Source organism: Mustelus asterias, chromosome 23, assembly GCF_964213995.1.
Source record: "Mustelus asterias chromosome 23, sMusAst1.hap1.1, whole genome shotgun sequence".
Classification (NCBI taxonomy): domain Eukaryota; kingdom Metazoa; phylum Chordata; class Chondrichthyes; order Carcharhiniformes; family Triakidae; genus Mustelus; species Mustelus asterias.
In genome coordinates, this window is record NC_135823.1 from 57,797,662 (window position 1) to 57,818,464 (window position 20,803).

Below are 20,803 nucleotides of genomic sequence, written 5' to 3' on the forward strand. Positions count from 1 at the left end.
CTTCACACAGTGATTCAAGCTGGGAATCGAACCCGGGTCCCTGGCGCTGTGAGACTGCAGTGCTAACCACTGTGCCACCATGCCACCCATGATGACAGTAAGCAAAAATAGTGGTTTCATAAGGATACTTGTATTCAAATATTCATAATAATGTTTCATTCATATACTGAAGCACATTTAAAAACTATACATGAACATTACAGAAATGTTTACCTGTTTCCTTTCCACTAAAGCATTTGTCAATTGATGGCAAAGACCTGCAACTATAGAAAGACAAAAACAAATTTTAAAAAGTGCTAAAAATGTATTTCAATAATTTAAAAAATGAAGACTTGACTGCAAACATAGAAGAGGTACTTACAAGTGTCTGTTGCATATCTGATGTGCTCACCATTGCAAGTGCTAATAAAAAGTTGAACTTGAGAGAATAAGGTCTCAAAATCTGGGATACTGGGCATAGAAAATTTCACATACCTGCACAAAACAGAAACTTAGAAAAATAGTGATGCAATACTATTATTTGATTTTCTTTGATGATTAATCACAACAATTCAATTTTTCTTGAACCTAGAAATGTTACAGTGGAGCAGATTAAATACATTTCCAATTGTACCAGCATGCAAAATCATGAATAATTTAAGCATTTAGATTCTCATCTAATAAACTCACTTGGGGCCCTTAGGATTCTGAAGCACTTCCAAGGATAATTTCTGTAGCAACCCCATCCTCAGAATGAAGGCTCTGTAACAAGTCCTTGCAGTTGTAGATTATCTCAATACATTAAATATGTTTAAAGTAATGTATTAAGATAGTGCTTCATGTCCAAGGCAATGGATTTCAATATTCTCATTTTTATCTTTAAATCCCTGGATTACCTCATTTCTCCCTATCTTCGTGATCTGTCCCAGCATTCTCCATGCCTGAGAAACTACAGAGCATTTGGAACTCCAACTGTAAACCTTTGCCTCCTATCTACATAACCCAAAATATTATTCAGGCCTAATTATCAAGTGTATATTATTTTATACCCAGTTTGGTTGTAAATTACTATCATTGCCCCGGTTATTCCGCAGAGCACCATTGTTATCATTTGGACTACGTCACATTCCTGCATAAGACAAAAATCATTGTGATGCGTCTGCCAAAGGCAGACCTAAAGGCATGACCTAGTGTACGCAGAAATTTGAAAGCATGACTTGAAGAAATAATAGACCAACTTCTTTCCTCTGAACCTGCAGGTTGGGTTTTTACTTGCGTCCACACACATGCATGCACAGAGAAATGCACACACGACACTTCAGAGAACAATTAACATCAATGCAAACAGTAACTTTCAGATAAGGCTAGAAACCGATTCAATGCAAAGAGTAATTTACGGAAGCAACGAATCTTTCTAATAAAAAACATTCAAACACTTCCTGTGAACAAAAGCAGCTTCCTGCCAGTTCGACTTTCTGAAAATAACTTTGCCATTGCTGGACGTACAGTAAAGCTTTGCTTCAGTATCTGTTGAACCGAGGTCAAAACAGTAGCTTACTGAACAAAAGTGCCGATTTCAATATCCCCCAAAACCTTTGAAAGCACAATTATTCCTTTGAAAAGAAAATCTCTGAAACTGACACTTGAACAATTAATACTAGCCTCATAGCTACTATACAAATGTATGTCAATGGCCATCAGCGTTTGACTGGAGCCATCTATGATGGACCAACCTGGTTAGATTAAAGATGTGGTTTAATAGCTTGGCAATATACTTTGTTTCTAATATCTGTGCAATGATTCCTATCAGATTCCTGTGCAGGGTTTTATAGATAGTACGAGCATTGCCTTCTTGCTGACTTGTTTTCGGCAGAACCAAAAGAATCTTCCAATTCTTCATCATATGATTAATAAGTCATTCTTAAGGTCGTGGCTTTCTTGAATGAGCAACCATCATGACTAGATTAACCTTGAATATAATGTGTTCCAAGGCAATTCACTGAAAGTGCAAGATTTTTAATGACAACAGGAACAGGGGCACAAATTTTAGTGTGCAAATTAAATTTCCAACTACGTACAATTTACATGAAACTGCATGACAATTATTTGGAACTTACAATACTGCCAAGACACCCAGGGAATGCTCCTGCACATCCAACGCACCTAGCACTGTATCCAAGTGAGAGAGGTTTTTAGCCAGCAGTTCTCCACTCTTGTTAATGAGGTCACATAGCTGAGTCATTTGACCTAACCAAAAGAAAAACAGAAAAACAATAAACCGCACGTTAAAGCAAAAGTCTTGCTTCTAACATAGTCTTACCATCACTTTTCAAATCCTTTAAACTTCAAAAGTAGTCAAAGAAAAACTGATATTTATCTTCCCAATTTTCTAAATTGTTCATCCCCTTCCAATTCTCTTCAGTTCACTGTTTCTTATTTCATTCCACCCAAAAAATTTAATACTAAAGCCTAAGTTTTTTTTTGTATGTTGAAATAACATCAACATATAGCACACCACTCTTTACATCCTTCCCGCTTAAAAACACACCACTATTTTTCCCTTTAAATAACATCGTAACCATGGTGCCACACTCCTCTCAGTACAAGGTGTCTTAATTATATTGAGAACCCCTTTGATTTGATGTATTATTGCCACTGCCTTTTGAAAATCCATATATACAATATCCATTTCATTTATTTTGTCTATAAACTCACATTTCTTCAACATTTCTATGCTTCCTGTAAATCCATGTTGGCCTGTTAATTCATTCATTCATTCATATTTTTTCAGATCAATTATAGTCTTATTCAGTAATATGGCACAAGTAGTTTACCGCTTCAACCTTAGGGTGACTGGTCAATAGTTACCTTTTTCTATTTTTCAACAGAGGTGTTACATTGGTATGCTTGGGGTGGCACAGTGGTTAGCACTGCTGCCTCACAGCGCCAGAGACCTGGGTTCGATTCCCGGCTCACTGTCACTGTGAGGTCACAGTGGGTCACTGTCTGTGCAGAGTCTGCACGTTCTCCCCGTGTTTGGCTGGGTTTCCGCCAGTTTCCTCCCACAGTCCAAAAGACGTGGTTAGGTGCATTGTCATCCCATATTTTCCCTCAGTGTACCCGAAGAGGCACCAGAGTGTGACGTATGGGGATTTCACAATAGCTTCATTCCAGTGTTAATGTATGCCTATTTGTGACACTAATAAATAAACTTAAAAATCTTCCAAGTTCAATAGCCCTACTTCCACATCCAAGGCGTTTTGTTAGATTGTGAAAATTGCTTCTATTTTCTCCCTACTTCGGAAAACCGTTGATAATTAATGACACCTGGCCGATGCCATTCACATTTTGAGTTACACTATTTGTTTTCCTCAACAGTTATCCTATACAACTGTTTCACATCCCCCTTTTGTACACTTTCACTCTTGTAATATTCAAGGCAAAATACCTGCCTTTCCCCCCTGCTTGATGGGATTTCCTTTTCATCACTAATCAACCTTACTATTCAATAACTATTCTTTTTTTTAAGCATGTCTATAAAGTCCCTAATTATTTCCCTTATTTACCAATGAGTCTTTATACCCTCTCCTTAACCCATCTAATTTTAATTTTCTTTACAATTATTGGACTTAGATGCCATGTGCCTCTTTTTAAAGTCTCATTAATTTCAGTTTCTGTCCTCATCCAAGCTTTTGTACATTACTTTTGCACTTTTGAAGCATCGTCACTGTTGTAATGTTAGGAGCCAATTTGCACACGATAATGTTCCACAAATAGCAATTAAATAAATGAGCAATCTGTTTCAGTGATGTTGGCTGAGGGAAAACTAAAGTTTATTTATTTGACACAAGTAGGCTTATATTCATTACATACACTGCAATGAAGTTACTGTGAAAATCCCCTAGTCGCCACACTCCGGCACCTGTTCAGGTACACTGAGGGAGAATTTAGCACGGCCAATGCACCTAACCAGCACATCTTTGGACTGTGGGAGGAAACCGGAGCACCCGGAGGAAGCCCATGCAAACATGGGGAGAACGTGCAAACTTCACACAGGCAGTGACCCAAGCCAGGAATCGAACCCGGGTCCCTGGCGCTGTGAGACAGCAGTGATAACCACTGTGCCATCCTGCCACCCACTTCCCTGCTCTTTGAATGGGAATTTTACATTCATGATGTGGAGAGGCCGGCGTTGGACTGGGGTAAGCACAGTAAGAAGTCTCACAACACCAGGTTAAAGTCCAACAGGTTTATTTGGTAGCAAATACCATAAGCTTTCGGAGCGCTGCCCCTTCGTCAGATGGAGTGAAAATCTGTTCTCCAACAGTGCACAGAGACACAACATCAAGTTACAGAATACTAATTAGAATGCAAATCTCTACAGCCAGCCAGGTCTTAAAGGTACAGATAATGTGGGTGGAGGGAACATTAAACACAGGTTAAAGAGATGTGTATTGTCTCCAGACAGAACAGCTAGTAAGATTCTGCAAGATCAGGAGGCAAGCTGTGGGGGTTACACCGCTCGACAATCACCAGGCAAGACTGTTCTCTTCCTGTGGGGGAGCACTTCAGCAGTCACGGGCATTCAGCCTTGGATCTTCAGGTAAGCGTTCTCCAAGGCGGCCTTCACGACACACGACAGCGCAGAGTCGCTGAGCAGAAACTGATAGCCAAGTTCCGCACACATGAGGACGGCCTAATACGGGATGTTGGATTTATATCACATTATCAGTAACCCCCACAGCTTGTTGGACTTTAACCTGGTGTTGTGAGACTTCTTACAATTTTACGTTCACCAGAGGGCAGATAATTCATCTGAAGGATGGCACCTCCAACAGTGTAGCACCCCTCAGTACATCGGAGTTCCTGCCTAGAAATGGTGCTCTCAAGACTGGAGTGTGACTTTGTGACTCAGATGCGAGTGCTACCATTTGAGCCATGATTGGCACTAAATTATACAAACCAGCAGATCCCAGGTCAGATTTTCCATTCATATCAAGTTACCTCATTTCAGCCTGAGCAGCAGCTGACTTGACTAGGAAGGAAGGTGTGAAATAAATTTAAGGTTCCACTCTCAACAAAATGTCAACGTGATGTTATCAGATGTAAATAGCATCGAGTTCCGCTGTGATGTTTCGTACAGTTAAAAACTCAATGCTAAGGCTCGAACACACAGAATCTACAAAGTTGATCATGACTGTGTGTAGGTTAGATGCCAATATAAAATCTAATGGACCATTTATTTTCTTAAAATTGGGTTGCATTGGGTTTCATGGACACAACAATCTGAGGGCTTGTGCAACTTGGCTCCGCACAACTCAACAGTGTGACTTTTCTTTCCTTTTTTTTCAGGTTATTCTACTTCACACCTGCAGCTGGTCCTCTGCAATACCCATTTATTATGCCAAACTGTTTTCATTGGAGCAGCCTCAAAAAGGCAAGGGAACTATATTCCACATTTGCCTAGCTTGTACTGCAGGCAGATTGAGAAGTCACACTCAGGTCAGGATTTTACCGTAACGCCCGCCCCAATTCCAGGGGCAGGCGAGGCTCAGAGAACTGCATTCTCCGTTGACCTCGGGCGGGATCGTGTGAACCTGGGGCGGACGTGCCGTAAAATTCCGTCCTCAACATCTGTACTTACTCAATTATTCAAAAGATCACAATCGTAAATTTAAGCTTCTGACCAAATACATTTTCTGATCTCACAAGGATTCAGATAGTAACCTCCAGCACTGTTGTTTCCATATTGTCCAGGGAACTGGATATAGCTTTTTACAGAGCAATATGACAGCCAGACCCCATCTGCCATTTCTTTTGGATACCAGGGTCACTTTGCTTCCAGAGGCAGATGAAGAAACAACATTGTCATGTTCCCTCCAAATGAAGACAAATATACCTTCATTTATATACACAGTGTATCAACCCTGCTCTGAAATTGTGAACTGGAGTCCAAAAAAAGTAATTTTGCTACGTTTCCTTCCTTTCGCCCTCATCCTATAGAGAGAAATTATGTTTTGAACTCCAACCTCAAACCAGTCATAGAATAGAATCATAGAAACCCTACAGTGCAGAAAGAGGCCATTTGGCCCATCGAGTCTGCACCGACCACAATCCCACCTAGGCCCTACCCCCATATCCCTATATATTTACTCACTAATCCCTCTAACCTACACATCTCAGGATATTAAGGGGCAATTTTAGCATGGCCAATCAACCTAACCCGCAAATCTTTGGACTGTGGGAGGAAACCGGAGCACCCGGAGGAAACCCACGCAGATACGAGGAGAATGTGCAAATTCCACGCAGACAGTGACCCAAGCCGGGAATCGAACCCAGGTCCCTGGAGCTGTGAAGCAGCAGTGCTAACCACTGTGCCGCCCAGTCAATAGATGAACTGCAGTTACAGATCACTGACACACCACACTGGAGTATCAATGTACCTTCCTACAGAAAACAGTTCCTGGGGGAAGGCCCAGCCCATCTTCACCTGCTTCATCAATGAGTTTCTCTTCATCATAAGGTTGGAAATGGGAATGTTCAGCCAAGATTGAACCGTGTTCAGTTCCACAGGCAACTCCTCAGATAACGCAGCCCACGCCCTCACACCACAAGATCTGGACAACATCCAGGTTTAAGCAGATAAGCGACAAATATAAGTGACAAAGAGAGAGATTGAATAGGTTGGGACTTTATTCCCTGGAGCGTAGAAGAATGAGGGGAGATTTGATAGAAGTGTATAAGATTTTGATGGGTATAGATAGAGTGAATGCAAGCAGGCTTTTTCCACTGAGGCTAGGGGAGAAAAAAACCAGAGGGCATGGGTTAAGGGTGAAAGGAGAAAAGTTTAAAGGGAATATCTGGGGGGGGGGGCTTCTTCACGCAGAGAGTGGTGGGAGTGTGGAATGATCTGCCGGATAAAGTGGTAAATGCGGGGTCACTCTTAACATTTAAGAAAAACTTGGACGGGTTCATGGATGAGAGGGTGTGGAGGGATATGGTCCAAGTGCAGGTCAGTGGGACTAGGCAAAAAATGGTTCGGCACAGACAAGAAGGGCCAAAAGGCCTGTTTCTGAGCTGTAATTTTCTATGGTTCTAAGTAGCATTCATGCCACACAGGATCCAAGCAATGACCATTTCCAACAAGACAGAATCGAATCATTAACACGTCAATGGTTGAATACCCCATTATTAACATGGTGGGTTTACTGTTGATCAGAAACTGAATTGAACCAGCCACATAAATACTGTGGCTACCATACAATACCAACTCCAACATTCGCTCCCTTCATGACTGACCGTGTATACCGTCTACAAGATGCACTGCAGGAACTCACCGAATCTCCTTCAACAGCACCTCCCAAGCCTATGACCTCTAAGAAGGACAAGGGTAGTAAAGGCATGACAACACAACAACTTACAAGTTCCCCTCCAAGCCACGCACCTTTTTAGCTTGGCACTGTATCACTGTTCCTTCACTGCCCTTGAATTCAAAATCCTGAAACTCCTTTCCTAACAGCAGTGTGGGGGTACCTGTACCACATGGACTACAGCGCTTCACAGACTCACCAACACCTTCTCAAGGGCAATTCGAGATGGTCAACATATGCTGGCGTCGCCAGTGACACTCACATCCCATAAACAAATAAAATGATGTAAAAGGATGTTGCCAGGACTGAAGAACTTTAACTACAAAGCAAAATAGAACAGGCTAGGGTTGTTTTCTTTGGAACAAAAGAGGCTGAGGGAAGATTCAATTGAGCTGTATAAAATTATGAGCAGCCAAGATAGATAGGATGGATCTACTTTCCCACAAGGGAGGTCAATAAAAAATGACAGAGATTTGAAGTAATGAGTCGAAGGATTAAAAGTGAATCGAGCAGACCTTTCTTCACCCAAAGGTTCAGGGAGGCCTGGAAGTCACGGCCTAAAATGGTAATGCAAGCAAAAACTGTCATCGCATTTAAAAAGCACCTGGATATGCCTCGGACTGCACTAACCTACAAAGCTATGTACCAAGATTTGGAAAGTAGAATCAGGCCAGATGGCGCATTTTCAGCCAGTAAATATGCAATCGGCTAAAAGGCCGATCTCCAAAAATATCTATGTCTCTATGAGCGGAGATGGCAAAGCAATTAATTCCAAGGAACAAAAGAACTTGAATTTTACAGCATCTGAACAAGTCATCAAAACATTCCAAACATTGACACTGGATTAGGGAACAGTGGCATAGCGGTTTTTTTACTGGACTAGTAATCCAGAGACAAATTCAAATCCCACCATGGCAGCTGGAGCATTTAAATTCAATTAAATAAATATAAAATATAAAGGATCAGTAATGTGACCATATAACTATCTGATTCAGTCATGTCCTTTAGAGATGCCCTTACCTGGCCTATATGTGATTCCTACGAGTGGTTGACCCTGAACTGCCTTCTGAAATGGACTGGCAAGGCACTCTGTTGTCAAGGAGGTACCTCACCAGCACTTTCTCAAGGGCAATTAGAGATGGGCAATAAAGGCTGGGTCTTACTAGTGATGCCCACATCCCATGATGGAATACAAAATATTCTAAACAGTTGATACGCAGACCAACTTGCACATAAAATATCCCACATAGTATATATTATGTGAATACTATTCGCTGTTTTTACTAGTGTTGTTTGAGGAAGGAATTTAGAAAGATGCGGATTAATCCGAGATAGTCAGCACGGATTCGTGAAGGGCAAGTCGTGCCTCACAAATTTGATAGAATTTTTTGAGGAGGTAACTAAGTGTGTTGATGAAGGTAGGGCAGTTGATGTCATATACATGGATTTTAGTAAGGCGTTTGATAAGGTCCCCCATGGTCGGCTTATGATGAAAGTGAGGAGGTGTGGGATAGAGGGAAAGTTGGCCGATTGGATAGGTAACTGGCTGTCTGACCGAAGACAGAGGGTGGTGGTCGATGGAAAATTTTCGGATTGGAGGCAGGTTGCTAGCGGTGTGCCGCAGGGATCAGTGCTTGGTCCTCTGCTCTTTGTGATTTTTATTAATGACTTAGAGGAGGGGGCTGAAGGGTGGATCAGTAAATTTGCTGATGACACCAAGATTGGTGGAGTAGTGGATGAGGTGGAGGGCTGTTGTAGGCTGCAAAGAGACATAGATAGGATGCAAAGCTGGGCTGAAAAATGGCAAATGGAGTTTAACCCTGATAAATGTGAGGTGATTCATTTTGGTAGGACTAATTTAAATGTGGATTACAGGGTCAAAAGTAGGGTTCTGAAGACTGTGGAGGAACAGAGAGATCTTGGGGTCCATATCCACAGATCTCTAAAGGTTGCCAGTCAAGTGGATAGAGCTGTGAAGAAGGCCTATAGTGTGTTAGCTTTTATTAACAGGGGGTTGGAGTTCAAGAGCCGTGGGGTTATGCTGCAACTGTACAGGACCTTGGTGAGACCACATTTGGAATATTGTGTGCAGTTCTGGTCACCTCACTATAAGAAGGATGCGGAAGCGCTGGAAAGAGTGCAGAGGAGATTTACCAGGATGCTGCCTGGTTTGGAGGGTAGGTCATATGAGGAAAGGTTGAGGGAGCTTGGGCTGTTCTCTCTGGAGCGGAGGAGGCTGAGGGGAGACTTAATAGAGGTGTATAAAATGATGAAGGGGATAGATAGAGTGAACGTTCAAAGACTATTTCCTCGGGTGGATGGAGCTATTACAAGGGGGCATAACTATAGGGTTCGTGGTGGGAGATACAGGACGGATATCAGAGGTAGGTTCTTTACGCAGAGAGTGGTTGGGGTGTGGAATGGACTGCCTGCAGTGATAGTGGAGTCAGACACTTTAGAAACATTTAAGCGGTTATTGGATAGGCACATGGAGCACACCAGGATGATAGGGAGTGGGATAGCTTGATCTTGGTTTCAGATAAAGCTCGGCACAACATCGTGGGCCGAAGGGCCTGTTCTGTGCTGTACTGTTCTGTGTTTCTGTGAATGTTGAATGATGAGGCACAGGTGAAAGATGGCATCTCTTAAAATGCAGCACTCCCTCAAAACAGTGATGAAGTATTAGCCTAGATTACATCCTAAAGTCTGGATTAGAGCTTGAAACCACAACCTTCCAACTACCAACTGTATCAATCTGACATTTGCTGTATTCAAAATTCTGAGAGTGGATTGGTTATAGCCTTGTCACCAAGCTTATTTTGTGTTTTAAAATCCACATTTAGGCCATTACTGTATGAAATGGACGTTTGCACAATACTTTATCACCTCAAATTCCTTATCATTCCTGCCAGGGCAACAGTTGCATTTCATTCAGAAATCCCACAATTTAACATTTCTTTTCTAAACACTTCCCTGTTGGGTTAAATACAATTCGCACAGGATACTGAAACAAACAGTAAGTTATATTAAAATTTCCTGCCTGAATCACTGATAGCAACGCCTGCAAACAAACAGAATTTGAAAATGAATTTGCAAAACTGCAAACCTCTACCTCTGTGGCTGTTGTATGTCTGATCATGAAGATGCACTTCAGCAACTCACCAAGGTTATTTTAACGGCAACTCTCCACTGTGACCACAACTACCAACAATAACTAAAGCAGCAATATTGTGACAACACCAAACCACAAAACAGCCAGACCTAGATATGCAGCACGCACCATCCGTTCAGTCTTGCTGGATCAGAAATATGGAATTTTTGACCAGGCACCGCCACCACAAGGACTCCAGCTATCCAAGAAGGTCCACCCTCACCTTGCCAAAGTAAATAGTGATGGGTAATAAATGTCACTCTGCCTCATGTCCATGCCCAAGCTCAAATATTACGAACACGCATTTAGGTAGCACCTTTAAAAGAAAAATGTCTCAAGGCACTTCAAAGGAATAAGAACTGACAACCTTGACACCAAGTCAAAGGAGGAAATACTAAATAAAGTTTAATACCATTTCTAGCAACAGCAGTATTTTGCTTTTGCTGAAGCAAATATTAAAATGGGTGACAAAAAGCTTGGTTAAAGCAGTGAGTTTTGAGAAGGGTCTTAAAGGAGAAAATTGCAGAGCTTAAGGTTCTGTGGCTGAACAGGGTGGAGTGAAAAGAGTGAAGAAGTACAAGAGGCCAGAGTTGAAGGAGCACAAAATTCTTGGTAGGGTGTTAAAGTGAAACCAAGTCCGATTAGAACTAAAATTTAAACACGAGGTTAGCAATTTTGAAATCAAGGCACAGGTGGACTGGCAATCAATGTAGATCACTGTAGCATTGGCAGGCGAGAGCTGGATGTGTGCAAGTTAGGCTACTTTAGTGTTTTCAATCGCAAATGAAATTCCACTTATGGGGAAAGGGAAACAAAATCATTATATATACTTATGTCTCCCAACCCACTCAGTTTTAAGTTAATTTATCAATGCCACAAATAGGCTTACATTAAAACCACACTGAAGTTACTGTGAAAATTGCCCAGTCATCGCACTCTGGCGCCTGTTCGGGTAAACTGAGTATTTAGCATGGCAAGTGCACCTAACCAGCACGTCTTTCAGACCGTGGGAGGAAGGCAGAGCATCCGGAGGAAACCCACACAGACACAGGGAGAACATGTAGACTTCGCACAGAGAGTGACCCAGGCTGGGAATCAAACCCAGGTCCCTGGCACTGTGAGGCAGCAGTGCTAAACATTGTGCCACCCAGAAATGAACACCCGGACAGGGTCTTGAACCCTAGAGCCTCAGATTAAAAGTCTAATGCTCTACCAGCTGAGCTATCTGGGCCCTAGCCATGCAAGTGCTGCCTGAATTTAGATCAAGGCTGAACAGCAAAGAATTTCTGCAGGAGTCTGCTCATTAAACAGGATAGCTGAGAAGCGTGCCAAAACTCTGCTCAGCTGATGGAGGTCATCGAGGCTCGAAACATTGGTTTGATTCTCTCTCCACAGATGCGATCAGATGGACCTGTTGAGATTTTCCAGCAATTTCTGCTTTTGTTTCAGTTTTTTAGTTAATTATTAATGTCGCAAGTAGGCTTACATTAACACTGCAATTAAGTTACTGTGAAAAACCCCTAGTCGCCACACTCCGGTACCTGTTCGGGTACACTGAGGGAGAATTTAGCATGTCCAATGCACCTAACCAGCACGGCTTTCAGACTGTGGGAGAAAACCAGAGCACCTGGAGAAAACCCCCACAGACACAGGGAGAACGTGCAGACTCCGCAGAGTCAGTGACCCAAGCCAGGAATTGAACCCAAGTCCCCGGCGTGCTGTGAGGCGGCAGTGCTAACCCACTGTGCCACCGTGCCGATTCCAGCAACTGCAGTATTTTTTGCCTTTTGTTATAGTTGAGCCGCATGGTCGTGCCACCCACAATATACAAGTGCCCACCATTGCATTTTATTAACAATTCTTGGCAGGATCAAAGCTTATTATTATAAAAGGAGCAAGTTAACTTTGCAAACTGCAGCAAGGTTGTTTTTTTTTAGCCTCTCCCAAAAAAAAAGGCAGGAGGGTGGTGTGCCAGGAATTCTCTGCCCTACTGCCTACCCTCTCTGGCTGGGGGGGGAGCTGAGAAGCTGGAGCTGTCTAGGCCCAATGTTGAGAGCTGACCTCCACTCGAACCGGAAGTGGAGGGGGTTCGGTGAGTGGCAAAGGCGGCAGCCAATCGGCGATGGGTGACAGCCGTCAATCAGGACCGCGGCGACCAATCAGTGAGCGGTTGGGCGGGCACTTCCGGCGCTATGATGCTCACTGGCGTTGAGGTAAACAGGCCGCGAAATATCCTTCCAAACGAGAGCGGGCCGCGCGGCGGGAGGGAGAGCGGGCGGAGGGGCTTTTAATTCCCCCACCTTCCCCAATGGCTCCCCGGTGGGGGTTAGCGACGGGGGCGGGGAGGTCAGCCCGCCGCCGGGCAGGTCGAAGCTTCCACCCTCCGAAGGGGGTTTAACGGGGCGCCCCGGGAGGGAGCGCAGCAGCAGCAGGAGCTCTGCCTTCCCTTCCCTTCCCTCAGAATCCGGCCGTGGAGAAAGGAAATCCCCCCCCCGCATCCTTTAATCTGATCTCGGCGGCAGCGCCGGCTCTTACCCTGCGAGGAGAGCTGCCTCACGCTGTTGACAAACTGCTCCAAGGCGGACGCCATTGCTCCAACCGCCTCCCCCTCGGCTCCTCATTCAAACAGCGTGACACAGCAGCGAGGCGGCCCGCCGGGCGACTCCTCTCGCGAGATCCGGCTCGCGAGGGGGAGGGGAGAGGAAGAGCGTCTTAAAGCTGTACAGCACCTTCAACACTCAGCACTATCTACCCCACACACAGTCACTCAGCACCTTCAACACACAGCACTATCTACCCCACACACAGTCACTCAGCACTATCTACCCCACACACAGTCACTCAGCACCTTCAACACTCAGCACTATCTACCCCACACACAGTCACTCAGCACTATCTACCCCACACACAGTCACTCAGCACCTTCAACACACACACACACTCAGCACTATCTACCCCACACACACACTGTCACTCAGCACACCCAACACACACTGTCACTCAGCACTATCTACCCCACACACAGTCACTCAGCACCTTCAACACACACTCAGCACTATCTACCCCACACACAGTCACTCAGCACCTTCAACACACACACACTCAGCACTATCTACCCCACACAGTCACTCAGCACACCCAACACACACTCAGCACTATCTACCCCACACACAGTCACTCAGCACACCCAACACACACACACACTGTCACTCAGCACACCCAACACACACTGTCACTCAGCACTATCTACCCCACACACACACTGTCACTCAGCACACCCAACACACACTGTCACTCAGCACGCCCAACACACGCACACACACAATCACTCAGCACACCCAACACACACTGTCACTCAGCACACACATCCACCCAACACACACTCAGCACCTTCAACACACACACACACAATTGTCACTCAGCACACCCAACACACACACAACACATTCACACTCAGCACCTTCAACACATACACACACTGTCACTCAGCACTATTCACCCAACACACACTCAATCAGCACCATCCACCCAACACACACTCAGCACTATCTACCCAATACACACACTCACTGTCACTCAGCACACCCACCACACATTCACCCAACACATTCACACTCATCACCATCCACCCAACACACTCAATCAGCACCATCCACCCAACACACTCAATCAGCACCATCCGCCCAACGCACACACACTCAGCACCATCCACCCAACACACACACTCAGCACCATCCACCCAACACACACACTCAGCACCATCCACCCAACACACACACTCAGCACCATCCACCCAATACACACACACTCAGCACCATCCACCAACACACACACACTCAGCACCATCCACCAACACACACACACTCAGCCCCATCTACCAACACGCACACACTCAGCACCATCCACCCAACACACACACACTCAGTACCATCCACCCAACACACACACACTCAGTACCATCCACCCAACACACACAGACACTCAGCATCTTCAACCCAACGCATACACACCCAACACACACACATTCACACTCAGCACTATCTACCTAACACTCACCCAACAAACACACACACTCAGCACCATCTACCTAACAGACACAGCACCTTCAACCCAATACACACACTCAGCACCATCCACCCAACACACACACACACTCAGCACCTTACACACTCACAGTCACCACTGGTTTCCATCCATTGAAACCCAACACACATACACAAACACCACTGGTTTCCATCCACTGACTGCATCTATACCTCCTGCTGTCTGAGTGAAAACCTACCCTGCCTCTCTTGATATGGCTCCTGCTCAGACTTTTGAATGGACCTATCTTATATTGAGTTGATCTTTCTCTACACCATAACTAATACTGAAACACTACATTCTGCACCTTCTCCTTTCCTTCCCTGCCCCTGTCTACATTAATGGGGATGAAGTGGAAATGGTCGACAGCTTCAAGTTTCTAGGTGTCCAGATCACCAACAATCTTTCCTGATCTTTCCATGCCGACGCTATAGTTGAGAAAGCCCACCAATGCCTCTACTTTCTCAGGCTAAGGAAATTTGGCACGTCCGTTTCGACACTCTCCAATTTTTACAGATGCACTATAGAACACATCCTTGCTGGATGTATCACAGCTTGGTATGACTCCTGCACTGACCAAGACCGCAAGAAACTACAAAGGGTTGTGAACGTAGCCCAATCCATCTCTCAAACCAGCCTTCCATCCATTGACTCTGTCTATACTTCCCACTGTCTCGGAAAAGCAGCCGGCATAATCAAAGACATACCAGATTGATTCTGGGGATGAAGGTGTAGACATATGAGGAGAGATTAAACTGGGCTTGTACTCACTGGAGTTTAGAGGATGAGAGGAGATCTGATCGAGGTACATAAAAATTTTTAAAGGATTGATAAAGTAAATGTAGATCAAATGTTTCCTCTTATGGGGCAATCTCGAGCAAGAGGTCACAGGTGTAGATTTAAAACTGAGATGAGGAGGAACTACTTCCCGCAGAGGGTGGTGAATTTGTGGAACTCACTGCCCCATAGCGCGGTGAAGTCTGAATTGTTGAATGATTTCAAGACGGAGATAGACATATTTCTAATTTAAAAAAAGGGAAAGAGTGATGTGGGGAGGTAGATTTTAGACCAGGGAGAGGTCAGCCATGATCTGATTGAATGGCAGAGCAGGCTCAAAGGGCTGAATTTGCCTACTTTTGCTCCAAATTCCTATGTCCCTATACTCTCTTCCACCTTCTTTCATCAGGACAAAGATACAAAAGTCCGAGAACACGTATCAACCAACTCAACAGCTTCTTCCCTGCTGGTCATCAGACTTTTGAATGGACCTATCTTTGAGCTGATCTTTCTCTCCACCCTACCTGTAACTGCAACGTTATATTCTGCACCTTCTCCTTTCCTTCTCCCCTATGTTCTTTATGAACTGAATGTTTTTGCCTGTATATCACGCAAAAAACAATACTTTTCAATGTATCCCAACATACGACAATAATAAATCAAATCAAATCATGAACATTTGTTTTACAAGTACTTGTGCTTTTCATGTAAAATATCCTTGGAAATGCTGCAATTTAAAGGATTTTTATTTTTGGCAATTGCAGTCATGCCAACAGAACTGTCCAAATGCAGATTTGGGATGAGAACAGAAATTGTTGGAAATTCTCAGCAGGTCTTGGCTACAACCATGGGGACCTTTTGGGGTGACTGACTTTCGCATGTTTTAAAGTCCCTAGGCTTGACTGTCATGTGTCTCCCAAGGGATGTTGTTTGACCCTGTCTTTTGGGGAGTTGGTTAGCTCAGTTGGCTGTACGGTTGACTTGTGATGCAGAGCAACACCAACAGCATGGGTTCAATTCCTGTGCTGGCTGAGTTTCTCGTGGAGGCCTGCCTTCTCAACCTTGCCCCTCACCTAAGGTTAAAATCACCACCAGTGAGCTCTCCCCTTTGATCATCTGGATGATGCTGACTTTACCTTACCTTTTGTCCCTTTTTTCCACAGGATAACCTGATCTTAGGAGTCTCCTCTGTGCCTGTTTATTTTTTTCTGAGTATGTGTATTGTGGTAATTGGCCACCAAAGGCTGCTATGATTATTAGTTATCTGCGTCCACACTTATGAGCTGCTTCTTTGCAGAGAGAAACAGAATGAATGTTGAAACATTAACTATGGGTTAAAAATATTTGGCATTCCAAATCTACCCCTTTCTAAACGTGTATTGAATAAAATGGGTGGGATTTTCCAGTCCTGCCCACAACGATGCCCACTGCTGGCCAGATAATCCTGGTTTATGTCATAATAATGCAGAACTAATTTTAAATATTGCCATGTTCCGACTACATAAGTTTCCCATGTCTTTGTACACAATTTTTTGTTACCTCACTGGAAAGTGAAGTTTATTCAATTTTTGGAAAGGTTTCATGAATTTTGAGGACCCATTCTTTTCCTTATCATGGGAGAGGGGAAGATCACCAATGGCTACACTCAATGTCAAGGGGACAAGTATGAAGACTAGCCATTTGACCAGTGTCTTGAGATACAACCTATGGAAACAAGGCTGTCCCCTGCAATTAGTCATAGGCTCTCGAAGAATTTGAACAAACTGTTTCAGCATAGTGGTTACAGAATCATAAGAGTCACTACAGTGCAGAAGGAGGTCATCTGGCCCCATCAAGCACAATTCCACCCAGGCCCTATCCCCATAACCCCACATATTTAAGGGGCAATTTAACACAGCCAACCAACCTGACCCACACATCTTTGGAGTGTGGGAAGAAACCCATACATACACGGGGAAAACATGCAAACTCCTCACCTAAAGGTTGCCACTCAAGTGGATAGAGCTGTGAAGAAGGCATATAGTGTGTTAGCTTTTATTAACAGGGGGTTGGAGTTTAAGAGCCGTGGGGTTATGCTGCAACTGTACAGGACCTTGGTGAGACCGCATTTGGAATATTGCGTGCAGTTCTGGTCACCTCACTATAAGAAGGATGTGGAAGCGCTGAAAGAGTGCAGAGGAGATTTACCAGGATGCTGCCTGGTTTGGAGTGTCGGTCTTATGAGGAAAGGTTGAGGGAGCTGGGGCTGTTCTCTCTGGAGCGGAGGAGATTGAGGGGAGACTTAATAGAGGTTTATAAAATGATGAAGGGGATAGATCGAGTGAACGTTCAAAGACTATTTCCTCGGGTGGATGGAGCTATTACAAGGGGGCATAACTATAGGGTTCATGGTGGGAGATATAGGAAGGATATCAGAGGTAGGTTCTTCACGCAGAGAGTGGTTGGGGTGTGGAATGGACTGCCTGCAGTGATAGTGGAGTCAGACACTTTAGGATCATTTAAGCGGTTATTGGATAGGCACATGGAGCACACCAGGATGGTAGGGAGTGGGATAGCTTGATCTTGGTTTCAGATGAAGGTCGGCACAACATCGTGGGCCGAAGGGCCTGTTCTGTGCTGTACTGTTCTATGTTCTATGTTCAGACAGGGCGGCACGGTAGCACAGTGGTTAGCACTGCTGCTTCACAGTTCCAGGGACCTGGGTTCGATTCCAGGCTTGGGTCACTGTCTGTGTGGAGTTTGCACATTCGCCTCGTGTCTGCCTGGGTTTCCTCCGGGTGCTCCGGTTTCCTCCCACAGTCCAAAGATGCGCAGGTTAGTTTGATTGGCCATGCTAAAATTGCCCCTTCGTGTCCTGGGATGCATAGGTTAGAGGGATTAGCGGGTGAATATGTAGGGATATGGGGCAGGGCCTGGGTGGGATTGTGGTCGGTGCAGACTTGATGGGTCTAATGGCCTCTTTCTGCACTGTAGGGCTTCTATGATTCGATGAATCACCCGAGGCCGGAATTGAACCTGAATCCCTGATGCTGTGAGGCAGCTTGTGCCACCATGCCGCCCCTATGTCACTGGACTAACAATTCAGAGGCCTGAACTAAAGAGCCAGAGAACACGAGTTCACATATCAACTTAGCAGCAGGGGCATTTAAATTCAATTAACTGATTTTTGATTCATTTACAGAATGTGAGTATCACTGGAAAGGAAAATGGTTGTTGCCTATCCCTAATTACACTTGAGAAGATGGTGGTGGGCTGCCTTCTTGAACCACAGCAATCCATTTGATGTAGCTCTACCCACAGTGCTGTTAGGGATGGACCTCCAGGATTTTAATCCAGCAATAGGAAAGGAACAGCCATATAGTTCCAAGTCGGGATGGTGTGTTTGGCTTAGAGGGGCAATTGCAGGTGATAGTCCCATGCACCTGCTGCCTTTGTCCTTCTAGGTGGTAGAGGTCATAGGTTTGGAAGGTACTGTCGGAGGAGGCTTGGTGAGTTGCTGCAGTGCATCTTGTAGTCAGTGCACACTGCTGCCACTGTGCATTGGTGGTTGGGAGAGTGAGTGTTTAAGGCGGTGTATGGGCTGCCAAACGACTGGCTGCTTTATCCTGGATGGTGTCGAGCTCCTTCAGTGCGTTGAGCTACACTCATCCAGAGAAGTGGAAAGTATTTCCATCAGCCTCCTGATATATGTCCTCTAAATCGTGGACAGGCTTTGAGAGTCAGGAGGTGATTACCTCACCACAGAACTCCCAGCCTCTGACTTGCCCTTGTAACAGTACTTACATAGCTGGTCCAGTTAAGTTTCTGGTAAGGTTAACCCCTAGGATGTTGACGGTGGGGAATTCAGCAATGGTAATGCCTTTAAATATCAAAGCAAAATGGTTAAATTCAAATCTTGTTCGAGATAATCACTGGCTGGCACTTGTGGGGTGTGAATCTTACTTGCCACTTATCAGCCCCAGCCTGAATGTTGTGCAGGTCCTACTGCATGCGAACAAGGACTCCTTCAGTATCTGTTAAGTCATGAATGGGAACACTGTAATCAAAGAACGAAGAACAGTGCAGCACAGGAACAAGCCTGCGCCGATCACATTGTCCTTTCTAGACAAACCACCTGTATCGTTCTATTCCCTGCCAGTTCGTGTGTCTATCCCGATAAGTCTTAAATGTCGCTAACATGTCTGCCTCAAACACCTCAACTTGGCACCACCCACTGTGTAAAAAAACTTTCCCCGCACATCTTTACTATCCGCAACTCCAGCAATCTTAATGTCATCCGCAAAGTTGCTAATCAGACCAGCCACATTTTCTTCTATTACTATTATATATTCCAAACAACAGAGGTCCCAGCAGTAATCCCTGCGAAACACCACTAGTTACAAGACCTCCATTCAGAAAAGCACCCTTCTACTGCTACCCTCTGTTTTCTATGATCAGGCAGTTCTGAATCCATCTAGCTAGTTCACCCTTTATCCCATGTGATTTAACTTTTTGCACCAGCCTGCCATGAGGGACCTTGCCAAATGCTTTACTAAAGTCCATGTAGACAACTTCCACGGCGCTTCCCTCATCAATCATTTTTGTCACCTCCTCGAAAAACTCAAATCAGTGAGACATGACCTCCCTCGTACAAAACTATGCTGTCTGTCACTAATAAGACCATTCAGTTCCAAATAGATCATATCCCTTAGAATCTTCAACAATTTCACTGTCACTGACGTCAAGCTCACTGGCCTATAATTACCCGGGGTATCCTTGCTACACTTCTTAAATAATGGGACAACATTGGCTATCCTCCAATCCTCTGGGACCTCACCTGTGGCCAACAAGGAAATAAAAATTTCTGTTAGAGGTCCAGCAATTTCCTCTCTTGTCGTCCTCATTAATCTAGGATAGATGCCATCTGGCCCTGAGGGTTTGTCTACCTTAATGCTTTTTAATACACCTAACACTTCCTCCCACATAATGATGACTTGTTCTAAAAGGTTTACACACCCTTCCAAGACACCATCAATCAACGTGTCCCTCTCCTTTGTGAATACCGATGCAAAGTACTCATTAAGGATCTCACCCACTTCCTTTGGTTCTACACATAATTTCCCTCCGTTGTCCTTGAGTGGACCAACTCTTCCTCTAGCTACCTTCTTGTTCCTAATATATGTATAAAATGCCTAGGGATTCTCTTTAATCCTGCCTGCCAAGGACGTTTTGTGACTTCTTTTCGCCCTCCTTACTCCCTGTTTGAGTTATTTTCTACTTTCCCTGTATTCTTCAGGTGCTACATCTGTTTTTAGTTACGTAGACCTCATGTATACATACTTTTTTTTTGACTAGGTTCGCAATTTCCCTGGTCATCCACGGTTCCCGAATCCTGTCTTTCCTGTCCTCATTAGCAAACATCCCCACATCAAACCTTATGATGGAGGGAAGGTCATTGATGAAG

At 44.5% G+C, this 20,803-nt stretch overlaps 1 protein-coding gene and 1 non-coding gene across 4 annotated transcripts in view; both read right to left on the reverse strand.

Moving 5' to 3' along the window:
• Positions 1-13,712, reverse strand: part of cops3 (COP9 signalosome subunit 3) — a 39,464-nt gene extending 25,752 nt beyond the window's left edge. Inside the window, exons 1-5 of one of the 3 annotated variants that reach the window (XM_078240729.1) lie at positions 13,349-13,712; positions 13,036-13,229; positions 2,097-2,226; positions 362-474; positions 214-263 (exon numbers count right to left, since the gene is read on the reverse strand). In XM_078240729.1, the coding sequence (XP_078096855.1) occupies positions 214-263; positions 362-474; positions 2,097-2,226; positions 13,036-13,090 (348 nt within the window). In that variant the 5' untranslated portion in view covers positions 13,091-13,229; positions 13,349-13,712. Of the gene's footprint in view, positions 1-213; positions 264-361; positions 475-2,096; positions 2,227-13,035 lie in introns of all 3 variants that reach the window. The other 2 variants (XM_078240730.1, XM_078240728.1) reach the window with 2 other exon arrangements.
• trnak-uuu (transfer RNA lysine (anticodon UUU)) lies at positions 11,659-11,731 on the reverse strand. The gene has a single exon. It is a non-coding gene; the product is annotated as a tRNA-Lys (tRNA).
• Positions 13,713-20,803: the final 7,091 nt, after the last annotated feature.